This window comes from Loxodonta africana, chromosome 25 (assembly GCF_030014295.1).
Source record: "Loxodonta africana isolate mLoxAfr1 chromosome 25, mLoxAfr1.hap2, whole genome shotgun sequence".
Lineage (NCBI taxonomy): Eukaryota > Metazoa > Chordata > Mammalia > Proboscidea > Elephantidae > Loxodonta > Loxodonta africana.
In genome coordinates, this window is record NC_087366.1 from 45,096,740 (window position 1) to 45,113,244 (window position 16,505).

The 16,505-nt window shown below is 47.8% G+C and overlaps 1 protein-coding gene across 4 annotated transcripts in view; it reads left to right on the forward strand.

Annotated features, from left to right (window-relative positions):
* Window positions 1–16,162, forward strand: part of SDCCAG8 (SHH signaling and ciliogenesis regulator SDCCAG8) — a 242,379-nt gene extending 226,217 nt beyond the window's left edge. For 3 of the 4 annotated variants that reach the window (XM_064276762.1, XM_010591051.3, XM_023549325.2), the window contains 2 exons: window positions 3,853–3,979; window positions 15,842–16,162. In XM_064276762.1, coding sequence (XP_064132832.1) covers window positions 3,853–3,979; window positions 15,842–15,871 — 157 coding nt within the window. In that variant the 3' untranslated portion in view covers window positions 15,872–16,162. The remainder of the gene's footprint in view (window positions 1–3,852; window positions 3,980–15,841) is intronic. The other variant, XM_023549320.2, reaches the window with a different exon arrangement.
* The last annotated feature ends 343 nt before the right edge of the window (window positions 16,163–16,505 follow it).

Genomic DNA, 16,505 nt, shown 5'->3' on the forward strand with positions numbered 1-16,505 from the left:
TATGTGCTTTGGGTTACCCTGAGAAATCTCTTCTAATTAACTGTAACCAAATATTCATTGACAGAGCGTAGGCTGGGTTGTGCAGTGTTTGGGGGACAGCTTTTCAAAAAATAGCTTTTTAATTTAAAAAATGTATTTATTTTTCTAATCTTCATAATGGCCCTTGAAAGAGCTGCCACTGAAATATATTTTTGTAATAACATTGCTTTTATCTAAAATCCATTTTATTTTGTTGTTTTACAAACGTGAGTCTGGCTTTGTTGTTGTTTTTACCTTTTCCAGGCTGTGATTGATTTCATTGCTGCATGTGGAATGACAGAAGAGACTAACCCCAGAAAAGGAAGGTGTATGATTTAAAAAAAAAAAAAAAAAATTTAAATTTTTATTGTGCTTTAAGTGAAAGTTTACAAATCAAGTCAGTCTCTCATACAAAAATTTATATACACCTTGCTGTATACTCATAGTTGCCCTCCCCCTAATGAGACAGCACACTGCACCCTGTATTCCCCATGTCCTTTCAGCCAGCTTCTGTCCTCCCCTGCCCTCCCATCTCCCCTCCAAACAGGAGCTGCCACATAGTCTCATGTGTCTACTTGAGCCAAGAAACTCACTCTTTACCAGTATCACTCTCTTATAGTCCAGTCCAATCCCCATTCTAAGAGTTCGCTTTGGGAATGGTTCTATTGGGCTAACAGAAGGTCTGGGGACCATGACCTCTGGGGTCCTTCTAGCCTCAGTCAGACCATTAAGTCTAGTCTTTTTATGAGAATTTGAGGTCTGCATCCCACTGCTTTCCTGCTCCATCAAGGATTCTCTGTTGTGTTCCCTGTCACAGCAGTCATCAGCTGTAACCGGGCACCATCTAGTTCTTCTGGTGTCAGGCTGGCATAGTCTCTGATTTATGTGGCCCTGTCTGTCTCTTGGGCTCATAATTATCTTGAGTCTTTGGTGTTCTTCATTCTCCTTTGGTCCAGGTGGGTTGAGACCAATTGATGCATCTTAGATGGCCGGTTGCTAGTGTTTAAGACCCCAGACGCCACTCACTAAAGTGAGATGCAGAATGTTTTCTTAATAGATTTTATTAAGGTGCATGATTTTTAAAGGGAGGAAAACATGCGTAAGAGACACTGCTTGGGGTGTTCATGTTGGAATAGAAATGAGTCAACTGTAAGTCCATGCTTAGCTCTTCAGCCTGGATGAGGGTGAGGGCTTTGGCTTCCTGGAGGGAGGGCAGGCAGGAAGGCAGGTTTTCTCAAGGGCTTCTACTCACCTCTGCGGTGCTTGGTGCTTATGCTGGGAACCCTGGTAGCAGGCTTCCTGCTATAATGCTGGCTCACACTGGGGATTTTATTCAGCCATCTGGGTGGGACCTGGGCCTACAGTTTGCACAGCACAGCCCGCCCACCAAACCCCATCTGGGCTCTGAGGACTCCACAGGAGCAAGACCTCAGCAGGATGACTCTGGATCAGGCAGTGTCCCTTTTCTGGAGCCCACAACCACATGCTGGACCCACCAGCCCACAGCCCCATTACCCCATTGAGCAAAGCCAGGCGAGGCACCACATGGAGAATGGCCACATTGGCGCCCTTCTTGCCATTCATTGAGCCTTAATGGTGGCATTTGTCTATTACGTGTTTCTGTTGCACTCCTTTCGAGCAAGTGGGAAGCCAATGGGCTGTGTCCTCAGTAGCTGTTACACCTGTGGGTCTTCCCCGCCCCACCTCCTTTTGGTTGACGGGAAAAGCCACCTGAGGGTCTAGAGAGATCAACTGCTAATGGAATTGTTGTCACCTGTCTGATTTAAATATTCAAATGGTAGCTCAGTCTGCTTCTCCAGAAGAAGGCAGTTATCATCTCTGCGTCTTCAGATGCATTTATCTGAGTGGGTGCTCAGATAAACAGAGGCTATGTGCATGTGTCAGTGGGCCAGCCTGCCCACGCAGGCTCTTGGGTGCTGGTGCCTGCACCCACCAGGCTGCTGGCCAGGGCTTCTCTCCCAGGGTCTCCCCACTCAGCACGGTGGTGACGCAGGAGCTGGGATAGGAGAAGGTACTGTTTGGTCTGCCACAGTGGGGGGTCTGGAGACCGAGGTCTCAGGAAAAGATGGTCTCATGTCACAGGCATGACCACGTGGGGGACAGATTGTGCTTCCCAAAGTGGCGGTGCCTGTGACATCACCAGAAAGAGACTTACTTCTTCCTTTTCCGAGACAGAGGTAGGACAATGGGGCGGGGTGGGGTGGGGTGGGGTGGGGAGAGTGTTATCATTTATACAATACAGAAACAGGGACCACTCATAACTGGACAGAAGACCTTAGCTGTTCTGTTTAGCTCCATCTGAGCCAGGGAACTGGAAAGCTGGGCAGGACTGCAGCCAACTTGGGGCTGAGGGAACTCGGCCCTGAACAGCTACAGACATAGGAAAAGAGAAACAACCCGTGCCCTTAGTCCCCGCAGCTCTTCTGCAGTCAAGCAGGAAGCAGGATGCAAGTGGGCCCGTGGAATCGTGGGAGGCGGTCAGGCGGCTTGAGCATGCCCAAGGTGCCAAGGCTCTGTGGACAGCTGCAGGTTTCTCCTGTGCCACCACCCCCTCACCTTTGCAAATAACTGAGAGTAGCAGAATGCTGAGAGTGATTGAAAACAGGGAGCCACAGTGTTCAGAGGAGGGGCCAGGGCTGAGGGCTGGAGCAGCAGGAAAGGCTGCCTGCTGTGGCAGCTGGAACAAAGACTCAGGAGAAATGATCCAGGTTGAGAAGGGCAGGTGGGGGCGGGCGGGGTAGAGGGTAACACTTGGCAGCAGTGTCTGAGGAGAGTGTGAGTAAAGCACTAGAACACTGCTAAGTGTCCCAGAATGCAGTTGTACCTGTCCCCAGATGCTATAAGTCTACTTGCCCCCACCCTAAGGACAAATCTGTGGCCTCGTAAAGGCCTAGTTGTGCTCAGAGCCCAGCAAACGCAGCTGCAGGAGAACCTGAGGGCAGCCTGAGGCCAGTGTCTGTGGACAGGGTCTGCAACGTCCCTGACTGTGCTGGGCGTCTGACTGGAGTTTGAAAGGCACCCTGAGCTTTTTATCCCCCTTTCTTGTGAAAACACAGGCTAATTTCCCTGTTGGTGCTTTTAATCAGGGATGGCTGTGAGGAAGGGCATATGACATCTAACTGCTTTTCCGGAATGGTCTGGGTAGTTGTTCCACTCTAAATATAATCCAAAGCCTACATTCCACGTGTGTGTGTGTGCTACTGGCCATCGGAAGCCGTTTGTGGACAAATGACGATAATAGTTTGAGTGAATTAACAAGTCTGGAGAGGAGAGCCCATCAGCAGAACGACAAATTTAGGATCTTTAAAGACATCTGGTCAGTGATGCCGCAGCTCATGATTGACTGAGTGATTAATAATGGAAAGCCCTTACTTTAGTGTTTCCATTGTCCTTCGCCCACTTCCCCAGCCAGGGCGGGCTGTCTGCTCAGCTAGTGAGAGCGTTTCCACCTGGCCACTGGAGGCATGTAGGACCTCATCTCTGACCTCTGCTTGTGAGCTTAAGGTTTCAGCTTTTCCTCTACTTACCCAACTCATCTCTGCATTTTCTAGTTGACCACTCATTGAGAATGTTCCCAGTTCCCTTCCACATTTGAGACCAGTCCAGTCAACTTAACAAATATGTACCAAGGGCCCACTGCTAGCTCAAACTTTGCACCATCAGGGCTTCCAGCTGATTACATTTTGGAATCATAGTGCTGATACAGGTAGCAGTCAAAGGTGTTTAAAGGGCCAGTGTCCTCTCCAACCTCTGATGTCTGTGAACCCCATGTCTCAGGACCTTTCTTTCATTCTGTGGTGGATTTTTCTCCAGGCTAAGGCAGCTGGACAAGCACAGGCAGGCCACCGCGCAGCAGACTGTGCAGCTCCTCAACAAGCAGACCGAGCTCCTCCTGGAGAGACAGAGCCTATCGGAGGAGGTGGCACACCTGAGATCCCAGGTACTGTATGAGCCTGGTGGCAGGGGTGGTCCTCAGTGTGGGGTCACCCACTGGAGGACACACTGGGGTCTGGAGATGGGTCCTTTTTGCAGTCTTTTTTCCAGAGCTCCATTTTTAGAATAGGCTGATGTTCCCATGATCACACTGCTCTGCTAATAAACTGGGAGAGATCTTGAGACTGTACTGGGCACAGTGGGGGACACCAGACAAGTGTGAGTCAGGGTCCTGTCCTTTAAAGGGAGCTGACATCAGGGACCACCACCTGTCTGTCGGTTTGCTGTACTGGCGTGGCTTGCATGTTGCTGTGATTCTGGGAGCTATGCTGCTGGTATTTCAAATACCGGCAGTGTCACCCACGTTGGACAGATTTTGGCAGAGCTTCCAGACTTAGACCAGGAAGAAAGGCCTAGCGATCTACTTCCAAAAATCAGCTGATGAAAACACTCTGGATCACAACAGAATATTGTTTGATATAGTGCTGGAAGATGAGCCCCCTAAGTTGGAAGGCGCTCAAAGTACACAGTGGCCACAACAATAGACTCATGGGGTCACCTTGAGTTGGAGCCAACTCAGCAGCAAGGGCAACTAACAACAACAGCAAAGTCAGGAAGGGAGGAGAGGTCATGGCCATGAGCCAGCAAGCTGGGCTGAGTTCTGAACTGCATCAAGCAGGCTATGCAGCGGAAGAGCAGGAGGGGGAGGGGAAGGGGAAGGACTGCAGGTCCAGGGAAGCTTTGGGGAAGAGGTGGGCCTTGAACGTCCTTGAAGGATGCATAGGATTTGAATTGGCTGAGGAAAGCGGTGTTCCCAAGTAAGGAGTCATCACCAACAGGATGCAGAAGGAATCTTGTCCTAAGCTAGCTGATGATTGAGCTGACATTTTGAGTGCTTGCAGAGTGCCAGGCCCCGTGTTACATTTATGATGGACATTAACTCTTTCCCCTTGAACAAGCCTGCAAGGTTGATATTATCATGTCTGTTTTACAGATAGGTAAGCCTTTTTTTTTTTTTTTAAGCCAAGCCTCAAACAAGTGTATACAGCTAGCAAGTAGGGAACCTGCAAATGGAACCTAAGGCTGATTCCACAGCCCAGGCTTTTGCTGTTCAGGTTAGATCTGGGGCCACCAGCAGGGATAATGGAGGAAAGACAGTGTCCAGGTGAGTTTAGAGTACAGAATTAAAGCTTTTTATGCTAAGTTGCTCTATTCTTGTCGGGAAGACTGTGCTTTCTGCCCCGACAAGCAATTTGTTAGGATAATGAGGAGGTCCATGGGCTGGCTGCTGTTAGTTAGGATTGCACCCAGGTGCTCCTGAGTGCCTGGCAAACTTCATGAAGAAAGTACTTGGGATGTTTAATGGGAGAAATGCATTTGGAAATGAAAATGATGAGAAATTGTATGTCCCATTCTTCTTTCAAAATGACCATGTACTGACTGGATATTGGGGAACTTCTAAATACTGACTTCTCCCACCCAGCCCACCAAATCCCTCTGCAAAGAAGTACTCATTTATGCCACAGATAGGAACTGGGTGCCTCCTGGGTGCCAGGCACTAGCTCAGGGCTGGAGTTGGGGGTTGGTATCTGCACCTGCCCTGTTCCCTCCCATGGTTCTGAAACTGCCCCCAGGGAAAAGCACAGTGCATGCTGCTTTAAGACCATGCACCCCCAGTCGTCCCAGATGCTTGTGAAAGGAATAAATAAATTCAGTTTCCAGGGACCCACCGCACATATACTGAGTCAGCGTTTTTTAAAAAGCTTCTGGGGAAATTCTGGAGGATACTCACATTTGAGAGCCTCTGAGGTGTTTGGTACCAGAAAAAGCAGAGAGTGATTCCAGACTCTGTCATTGTTCTGAGACCCTGGGAAAGTCACTTATGCCTCTTCTAAGCCTGAGTTTTCCACATCTGCACAGTGGGTATTACACCAACCTAACTCCAAGTGATATTGGAAGTGTGAAATGAGTGCAGCTGCACCATGTGTGGCAGGCCTTCGTGCACCTTGTAGGCAGTAGGCATGTCAGGATTGTCTCTTTTCCTCTCTCCTCTCCTCTAACTTGTCCTGGGGGAGAAGCACAGGACAGGACAGAGACCCCGCGGAGCCAGCGGTGACAGGAAGATGCTCACTCCTCCCTGGTCCCTTCCCCCCCACCCCCACTTCTTAGATGCCTTCAGGCATTCTGTCCTCTCTTCCACCTGTGAGGGTCCGGCTTAGGTCAGAACCCAAGCCGCGCTGGCAGTCCTGTGGGAGGGCCCCAGGTGAGCCAGCGTTAGTCCTGGTCAGCCCAAGGTTAGGGCCATTGGGGTCACTGGGGCTCCAGGCAGGTGCTAGCCTCTGTCACGACTGTAGGGACTGTTACTCATGGCATGAGCACACCTTTGGGCCTCCAGGAGCCACGACTTCCCTCAGAGCTAGTATTGTGGGGCGTCTCCCCCCCATTCTGCGCTAGATCACTGCAGTGTGGGGTTTGCCTTCTCACTCTCCATCCGCCTGCTTTACATCACACTCAGATCCTCCTTCACATGGACCATCAATGCCGAGAAACCTCTTCCAGGGCTTTAAAAATCTGGTAATTGCCAAATGAATTGCAAAATTTGCACAAAAATGCATTAAAAAAAGAAAAAAAATTTTAAAAATCCTCAGAAAAACTAGCGAGTCTTTCTTCCCTTGCCTGAAATGACAGAAGCGGTCTGACCATCCTGTGCTGTCTGATGCTGGCCCACCTGGCTCATCTCTAAAGGGACCTTCAGATCCAAATATTACATTTGGAGTTATTTTCGTATGAAGATGACAAAAGAAACTTGGTAGAGAAAATGTTGGCTTTCTGTAGCAAACACTAGTGTCCAAAGAAGAGGCAGGGATCCAGGTTTGCAGCTCTCTGCTGAGCGTCTGAACCCAAAGCCTCTTCTCTCCACGCGAATGCTGCATTAGACTCTACTCGGGCTGTCATGTGCCCGGGCCTCCCCCGGGATGCATTTTCCCACTGAACAAACTTGAATTGTCAGTTAACCTTCAAATCAGCCCTTGAGGTGAATGTGGCTACTGCCTGACACTGAGCAGGTATCTGGGAGTTCATTGCCTCCTGAGGGTTCCAGGCTGACAAGCAGCACCGACTGCTTTTCTGGGGATTCTCCTGTGGGTACAGCTCTTGGGCATCCGGCTTTTGGAGCTGCCGTCTTCTCTGGTTTAGGGCTGGTTTAGCTAAAGCCTCCTAATTTCTTAGCCTGGATGAATTAGGCTTAATAACTCAATTTTGCATGTCAAATTCTAGAAAATCTCTGGCCACCCAATGCTCAAAAGAGAATGGATACTTTCTGGCTGGCCTGGGCAGCTGCTCTGAAGCTGAGTCACTTCCCTCCAGTCCTCTCCCGGGAGCTAAGCCTGCTGCCTTAACCCCGAGGACTAATGGTAGGGCTCGGGGCTAGTCTGCGCCTCTGACAGGAAGTGTCTAGCCTATTTAGAAGGCTTTATTATTCTAAATTGCTTCTGCCTAAATTCTGCAACATGTCTGGCAGAGGGAGATACTCATAAGCGTAACTATGCCACGGTGGCATTTTTGGCCACGAGTGTTCCCATTTTCCCCTTCATTGACGTTGCTGGCAGTTAACCAGCCTGGTGAGAGTGGGGCCGGCTCTGTGGGCTGACGAGTGGGCATGGCTCGGGCGCTAACCACTAAGCTCCAGGCTTATGCTTTGGCTTGCTCTTAATTTAGGGCTGAATAAAAACAGGGTTTTTTTTAATCTGCCTCACTCTGGGGGAAAAAGAAACTTCTAGAAAACAGCTTTCAAAATGTCATAAAATGGCTGTACTGGTCCTTGGAGGAGAAATAGAGACGATAACGCATTTACTCAGCTCTACCCCAAACACACTTCCGTACCTCCCCTTCAGTCAGGTGACCGTCTCCAGATGGGCACTCTCCCCTCAGCTTTTGTGCTTGAGGGCTAGGTTGAACATAACACTCTTAACACTCTTGCCTCTTCTTAGGGAGCGAGGAGGGGTCTGGTTTGGTGGCGTGAGGGGTGGCGAGGAACTTGCCTCCCAGGGGAGGTTAGGCAAGGTCTGACAGCTGGTAGGAGGGTCAGGGGTTTGTGACCCAGAGCCCGGAGGCTCAAACATCTGGCCAGGAAGGGTGGAGCCAGCTGGTGAGGCAATAAGAGTCTTTTCTTGGGGAGGATGGCATCTGGGGAGGGGAGACACAAATTATCTGTACACTGAGAGGATTCTCTTAAGCATTGAGATGATTTTTTTTTTTTTGTTTATGTATGCATTTGGTGACAAATATGGTTGCAACTTGTTTGCACTGTGTAGCAACCATCACCCTGAGCAGGCCGTTTGGCTCAGTCCTCAGTGCTCAGCCTGGGGAGCGATTCCCCATTAGCCCCTCCGTATGAATCACTTTTACAGTTCAGAAACAGAGTCTGCAACTGACTTATCAATGGTTAATCAGTTGGACCTATGACTTTTAAGCATTCTTGGCAGTGAATTTCCTTTTTAATTTGATTTAAAGTTGTGCATGGATCCAGCAGCCATATGTGATTATAGTCAAGATTGTCAACGTTATCTCATTACACCAAAAGACTCAGAGAATAGAGCTGAAAACAAGCACAAGAAGCAGAGACACAGACAGTGATCTAGGGAGGAAAGGCCAGTGGGTGACCTGGAGCAAAGGGAGGAAGGAGGCAGTGGGAGTCTGGCAGCTCAAGTGAGGGTGCACAGGCTCGGGAAGAGCAAGAATGAGTGGCTGCGGCCCACCACGTCAGGACATAGAGGTGTTTGCCTAGTTTGCTGTATGGTCCCTGCCAGAGCCCTGGGTTCTTTGCCCAGCTGACTTAGGAGCTTCCCCAAAGTTAGCTACCTGCAAGACAGATGGTGCTTGAATAGAACAGCAAATACACTGAATAAAATAAATTAAAAAGCCTCCTCCTGAACCAAGATTTTTTGGAAAGAATTCTAAATAGAGGAAAACAAACAATTTTATTTCAACCAAATTGTTGTTTTTTTGTTTTTATCCTGATTTTCACCGGAATTGTCAGTCTCAAAAATAAACACTGATACATTCCCAGAAAATATTTTTCAAATAAAAACTGACTCTGTTAAAGTTTGCCCTGATTCTTTCAAAACTGTGTACAAGACACTGTCAACCAAAGTGACTTGCATATTTTTTTAAATAAACTTGAACATATGCAGCTAAAATGTCATTAACTCCCTGCTGCTGGAGTGTTTCTGCAGAATGACATAAGACCCCTGGAACCGCGTTTCTAACGACCCTCAGAGAAACTTCCCCATACAACTCAAACAGCAGTTTAAGTTGGTCTTTTTTTTTTCAAAGGAGGGCTTTGTGCATAATTAATATTGAAAAGCACTGAGGGCTTCATTTAAGCCAAACTTGCTCTTCCTTTAACAGTTCATTTTGTCCAAGACTGAATAATCTCAGAACAAGAATCACGGAAGAAAAATAAATTGAATTTTATATTGCTTCAGATACATTCGCTCCACTCATTGCTTCCGAAGTCAGACATTACATTTTGCTATATAAATTCACAATCAAGATTTTAAAGGGAGCTAAATATTTTAATCCAATTAGACAAGTGAACAAAACACTGAATATTACATGTAGTGTAGATAAGTGGTTCTTGCCTTTAAAAGACTGTAATTCCGTCACATTACAACCCCAAATGTCAATGTTGTCTTTATTTTTAACACTTTCAAACACGAGGCAGCCAGAGGCTCTGCTCTGTGCTGTTGGTGACACTGTCTGTCCTTTGGGAATTCTTAAAATCTATTTACCATGGAAACATGGCCCACATGAAACACAGACACCTGCCGGTGTGCAGGGGACACCATTGTGACTTGTGTGACTCCAGAACGCTGGAGGACTACTAACTTGGGTTTCCCCGAGTTGCAGAAGGAACACTGCCTGCGCTCTGGGAAGACGAGAAGGCGCGGCAAAGGGCAGGCCCGGTGCTGGCATTTCCTCCTGTGTGTGGTGGGGTGCTGTCCCCCTGGGTGGAGAGTCCCCTGTCCAGCTGAGATGCTATTTTACTGAGACCCGAAGAATCATCCTCTTCTAGCTTCTTGCCTGCCTGCAGCCTTTCCTGTGCTTGCCTTTTAATTCCGCAGCTTCCACAGTTCTGTTGCTTTTCGGGATCCCCAGACAGCCCAGCCAGGCCCCCTGGTCCAGGGAAACCAGGCTTTGAACTCTGTGCAGAGCTCCCATTGTCAGAGTCTGGCCTGGCAGTTAGGAGGAAGAATGAATTGCTGGGTGCGTGGTGACCTTGCCATGAACTCCTGCCCCGCTTTGCAGCTGGCAACAGGCAGATTCCCAGAGAGGCACTGAGGCTACCCCGAGCCAGAGGGAGGGCAGGGAGCCCCGCCGGAGTGTCTGTCACTTGTGTGGGAGGAAGAAAGGCAGAGCTACACCCACAGACGGCAGCTGGCTTGGGCCTGGAGGGCTGGTTGAGAAGGCTGCCTTCTCACAGTTGAGCGTCCACACTTAAGGCCTCATTTTCACAAAGTCTCACAGGATAATTGGTTGGGGCACCTTTCTCTGAAACAAATCAGTGACTACATAGTTCACTTGGCTTGTTTATTCCAGGTTACTTTCCAAATCTGACCTCTACTTAATTCCACAAAGATCAAATCTGGCTGCTTAGGTGCTCTCTCATTCATCTGGTCAGAATGGGCATTAAGACCCTGGACTTTGAGGTCAGGTTGCCTGCATGTAAATCTTAGCTCTGTACCACGTCAGGTTCATTTTTTGGCTTCCATATCAATTGGTTTCTGGTAAAGAAAAAAAATTACTACTAGAACTGGGCACCCTTTAAAGGGGAGCTCCCCACCTTACCCAGAGCCCAGCAATGATGATCATGAAGCCAACAGGATCGGTACTGAGAGTACTGTGGCCTTGAAAGGTGAATAATTTAACATCTCTTTTGTAGAGATGAAAAAATAAGGCCCAGAGAAATGAGGTGATTTGAACTGAGAAGTAAATGGACAGGGAAAGAATTTCTTCTAGAGAAATTCCATGGGCCACTGGCTGTGGTAAAAGGTTGCACAGAGTGGGAGCTATCCCAATGGGTGAGGTGGCTGCCATTCTCCCAGGGGAACTGCCACAGCCTCGTGTGGCCTGGAGCTGGCCCTGGCTGGGAGAACTGCAGGGCAGTAGTCCTGGCTCCCAAAACATGACTGGAGAGCCACAGAGAGAAGGTACTGGTGGCTACCGAGCAGCTCAGTCAACTCAGGGCAAGATTTTGGAATGTCCCAGATGGAGGTGGAGGAGGGGCTCTGCCCCATCTAGTTAAAAATAGATGCTTTATTGCCAAAGGCACAAGGAACAGGACCTCTTTTTTTTTTTTTTTAACCTGGCAACACAGAGACAAAAGATGCAGAGGAGCAAGGCAGAGAACAAGACAGCATCCCTGGGTACTGCCAACGGTTAAGTGTTTGACTGCTAACTGAAAGGTTGGCAGTTTGAACTCATCCAGAGGTGCCATGGAAAAAAAACCTGGTGATCTGCTTCTGAAAGTCACAGCCTTTTCAAAACCTCATACAGCAAACCGCACATGGGTTCCATGAATCGAATCAATTCAACAGCAACTGGTTTGGTTTTTTTTTTTTTCAGAGAGAGCAAGAAGGAGGGGGATATTCCATTTGGAAGGGCTACTAAGAGGCTAGGGTGGAGATGCACAGACAAACAAGGGGACAGCAGGTCAGGCCTGAGGTTGCAAGCTTTCCTATAGAGGTGAGGTGGGGCAGCAATATCCTGGGAGGGCGTCGCCTTTCAGGCCTGCTTAGGAACAAACAGAAAAGAAGAAAAGGCTCGACCCCACAGTGTGGTTGCCTGGGGAACAATTCAGGTCACCCAGAGCAACTCATTTTTTAAACTCCGAATTTAAAGTCAAACTTCAGAAATAAATTATAGGCACAAAAGTCCGGGTGTGTGGAGGTGCCCTGTTAGGAATTAAAATGAGAAAAAAGAAAATGGGTTAGCAATAGTGGGCTTGCAGACAGGGAGTGCTTATGTCCTCTGTGGACAGTATTCTACCAGAGCAGCTGCCAGGGCGCCTGCTGGTCCCCTTGTGATCTGAGAGCACCACACAACTGCAGATGTGGCCACTCCACCCTGGAGCCACAGCAAGGGGCCTGGCCACACGTAAAAGGCAGAAGGACAGAAAGATGGTGGCTGAGGGCTCGCACCGCAGCTCTGACAGGCTATTGTGGATGTGGCATTTTCATCAGTCCTGTACAGCAAGACCATGGTCAGTGTACCCTGGAACGGTGTTCTGGAAATAAGCATCCCTAAGAAGTAAAGGCAGATTGCTTCTCAGATGCCAAATGCTAGATTTTGACAGTACCTGAAGTGTCCATTATCACTGGCAGGCTATGGAATCAGCAGGGAAAGCACTCAGAAGGTCTTTACTAAAGATTCAGCAAACTGAGGGGGACATTATTTTAGCATGCCTGCATTTCGCAGACAAAACAAGGTCTGTCTTAGTCATCTAGTGCTGTTGTAACAGAAATACCACAAATGGATGGCTTTAACAAAGAGAAATTTATTCTCTCACAGTCTGATAGGTTACAAGTCCAAATTCAGTGCGTCAGCTCCAGGGAAAGGCTTTCTGTCGGCTCTGGAGAAAGGTCCTTGTATTCAGTCTTCCCCTGGTTGAAGAACTTCTCAGGTGCAGGGACCATGGGTCCAAAGGACACACTGTGCTCCTGGTGCTGCTTTCTTGGTGGTATGAGGTCCCCAGTCTTTCTGCTCCCTCCTTTTATATCTCAAGAGATTGCCTCAAGACACAGTCCAATCCTGTAGATTGAGTCCTGCCTCCCTAACACAACTGCCGCCCATCCTCCCTCGTTAACATCATAGAAGCAGGATTTACAACATATAGGAAAATCACACAATGCCAGGAATCATGGCCCAGCCCATTTGATACACATATTTTTGGGGGGACATAATTCAACCCATGACAATGACATACTAGAGTGACTTCTTCCGTCACACTTACTGAGTGCTTACCATGGGCCAGGCACAGTTGCAGGCACTGGGGTCGAACAATGAACAGTAAAGCACCACAATATAAAGTGAGGAGGAATTCAAGCCTTCACACCAAAACCAAATAAAACAGAAAACTGATGAAGAGGGAGCAAAAGCTGACTGGCTGCAGGAGAGCAGTCCAGGTCAATGCCATGGGCTCATGGGGAGGGCCCACACCTGTGTCCCTCTCACGTGGATCCGCAGAAGGAGAGGTCACAGCTTCAGCAGAGCCTGGTGTCCCCAGGGAAAGGATTGCACACTGATAAATTACTAGATGGCCCTGGATCCCTCAGGCACTGCAAGACTATGAGAAATGCCAGTTTTCCTGGAGCTTAGTTAAAAACAAAACTACATTTTACTTGTACCTCAGGTCTTTAGAAATATTTTGTATCGTGCGTGGATGGATGTGTTTTCTATCAAAAGTTTTTTTTTTTTTTGAAATTTGCCTGTTGTGGTTTATGCTTGTATCCAAAGACATCTTTGAATTTGTAAGGTGAAAAAGTAAGACTGGGTTTCCAGAGCACCAGCCACCAGGTAGCTGTCCTTACTTGGCCAACCCGGGGAGCGAGGTAGGGCATCACTGAAACCAGTCATTTGACAGAACTGAACTGCGTCAGTTGGGTCAAGACGGAAAGGCTAATATGCTCTAGGTAGAGATGCTGTGTTTGATGGTAAAATCGAGTTGGCAGCCTCTGGGCCGGGTGTATTCTACTGAGGATAGAGGGCACCCCTTCTGCAGTGGCAGGGCTCCAGAGCAGACTCCCTGCAGCTGGCGAGGAAGGGCCCAGAGAACAGAAGGCCCCTGTGGGTGCGAAGGAAGAGGATCCAGCCATCTCCCCAGCACAGGTCACACCACACATTCACTCGTCCATTTCCCCAGCACACATCACACCACAGTCACTCATCCACCATCTACCCAGCACACGTCACACCACTTGTCCACCATCTCCCCAGCACACACCTCACATCACACATCTACTTGTCCACCATTTCCCCAACACAAGTCACACCACAGTCACTCATCCACCATCTCCCCAGCACACGTCACACATCACACATCCACTCGTCCATTTCCCCAGCACGTCACACCACATATTCAGTTCTCCACCATCCCCCCAGCACACGTCATACCACATATTTACTTGTCCACCATCTCCCCAGCACACGTGACACCAGTCACTCGTCCACCATCTCCCCAGCAAACGTCACAGCACAGTCACTCATATACCACCTCCCCAGCACAGGTCACACCACATGTCCTCTCGTCCATCATCTCCCCAGCACACGTCATACCACATTCACTCGTCCACCATCTCCCCAGCACACATCACACATTCATTCGTCCACCCATCTCCCCAGCACATATTCACTCACGAGGGAGCGTGCCCTTTTGCTCTAGCCCCTACCTTAGTTCAGTGCTAGATGGAACTGAAACCAAACCGCCATCAAGTTGATTCCAGCTCATAACAACCCTACAGGACAGAGTAGAACTGCCCCACAGGGTTTCCAAGGCTATAATCTTTACAGAAGCAGATTGCCACTTTTCTCCTTCTAAGCTGCTGGTGGGTTCAAACCACAGACCTTTTTGGTCAGCAGCTGAGTGCTTTTAACCACTGTGCCACTAGGGCTCCTTGAGATGGGGCTGTACACATATTCTAATTACCCTGTGTGAAACCATCCTCCTACAGGCTGAGTCATGAAAAAGTCATGATGAGTGTCGCATGCACTAGAAGGTATTTAAATATTACCTTTTCTTTTTTTTTTGAAGGCAACAGATTGGTTTTCATGTATTTCTCTGGCATGAATTCTAAATCTCTTGGTTTCATTCATTGTTCTCTTGGAAATCCCCAAGTAATCGTGGCTTACTCTGGGAAGACAAGAGTCGTCCTGTGATTCTAGTTTAGGAAATGGGGTTGGGGAGTGCCAGCCCACTTCTTGAACATGATCCCCAGCTGACGGAGACCAGGTTTGCCCTTCGATCCTACACCGCACTCTGACCCGTCTGTGAAGTGAGAATGGGGTTTGATCAAAGTCATCTGAGCTCCCCTCTCCACTCCCAGAGGGCAAGGACTCTATCTTACTTACATTTCCATGCACTACATGACAGGCACTCAGTTAACTGTTATGTAGAGTATAACTAGTTCCAATGGTTGCTGACATGACTTCTGTCGTGGTAAAAACTAATCTGAATAGCCACATCCGCAGCAGCAGGTAACATACTACTACCCTAAATTATGATCCCCCTTCCCTGGCCCAATTTTTATGACCTAGTTTTTAAACATAACTAAGAGATCATGTACACCAAATCCCCTCTCCCAGCAAACAGGGTTTTGCATAAAAAATACCTTTATATATGTTACAACAAATTGTTTTACAGCTAAAGATTTGCAGGTCACACCAGGGACTTCCAGAGGCACACGGCCCATGTCTGTTTTTGTTCCAGCTTCACCCACTGCATGGCTGAATCAATGTCCGGTAAAGAGATTCTGGCATAAACGAGCCTCTCTGTTCCCGGACAGGGAAAACACGGCTCTCTGGCCATGTCCTAACACCATACTGTCCTTATTTAAAAGGCACAAAAAATGCCTGGAATACAGGTTGTTTTCAGATTTAAAGCATTAAAATCATTATTACTAATATGTGACAAGGGCTCTGATCTGTGGTCAAGATGAGGCACAAACCTTTACATAGTTTCCACATTTTTAGCAACAGAAATTTTTTCTCCAAAAACTGAAGTGGTAAGAGGTGACTACACCAGTAAATGAGAAGACAAGTCACATTGACGAAGATATATTTAAACTTACTTTTTATTATAATTTTTTTCCAGTTACCCAGCATGCCTCAATCTGATTGCTGACCTGGATGAAACAGAGTGAAGTCAATGATGTACAGAGAGATTTACAGTCATCTGCTTTTAATACGCCACAATCCACCACGACCTTTCCAGCGTGACGCGCCTCAGATGGCAGTGGTGCTGGGTGCTGAGCGTCTGGAAGGGCTGGGTCTGAAGTTTGATGTTCAATGAGAAGACCTATCTCCTGGTGTATGTTTTCAGAAATGATTTGCAGTCTATTATGCTTTAAACTCTGCCCATTTATATGCTGTTGCACATACGAGTTTCAATAAATGAATTTTTTAAAGACTTGAATTATACTGTTTTCTTTTTATCTTGGGGTAATGAACAAAACACACCAAAAAGGCACATAGTTTAGCTAGGCCAAAGTGTAATAAGGATCAAATCAACTTTTTTTCTGCCATTCATTTTGCTTCCCTCTTCGTGATTTTTGTATCATCCTTCAACTTTATTTGCCTTTTATCAACAACCCGTAAGAGTCCATTGTGACTTATCCTGCCAGGATGTGCACAATAAAGAGACACTGGGAAACACTAGGCATTATTCTCTCAACAACTCCATTAACAAAAAAAGAAAAGAAAAAGAGCGTCATCTTTGGCTCTGTGGTCAGATTTCTTCTTCAATATGCTATACTTGA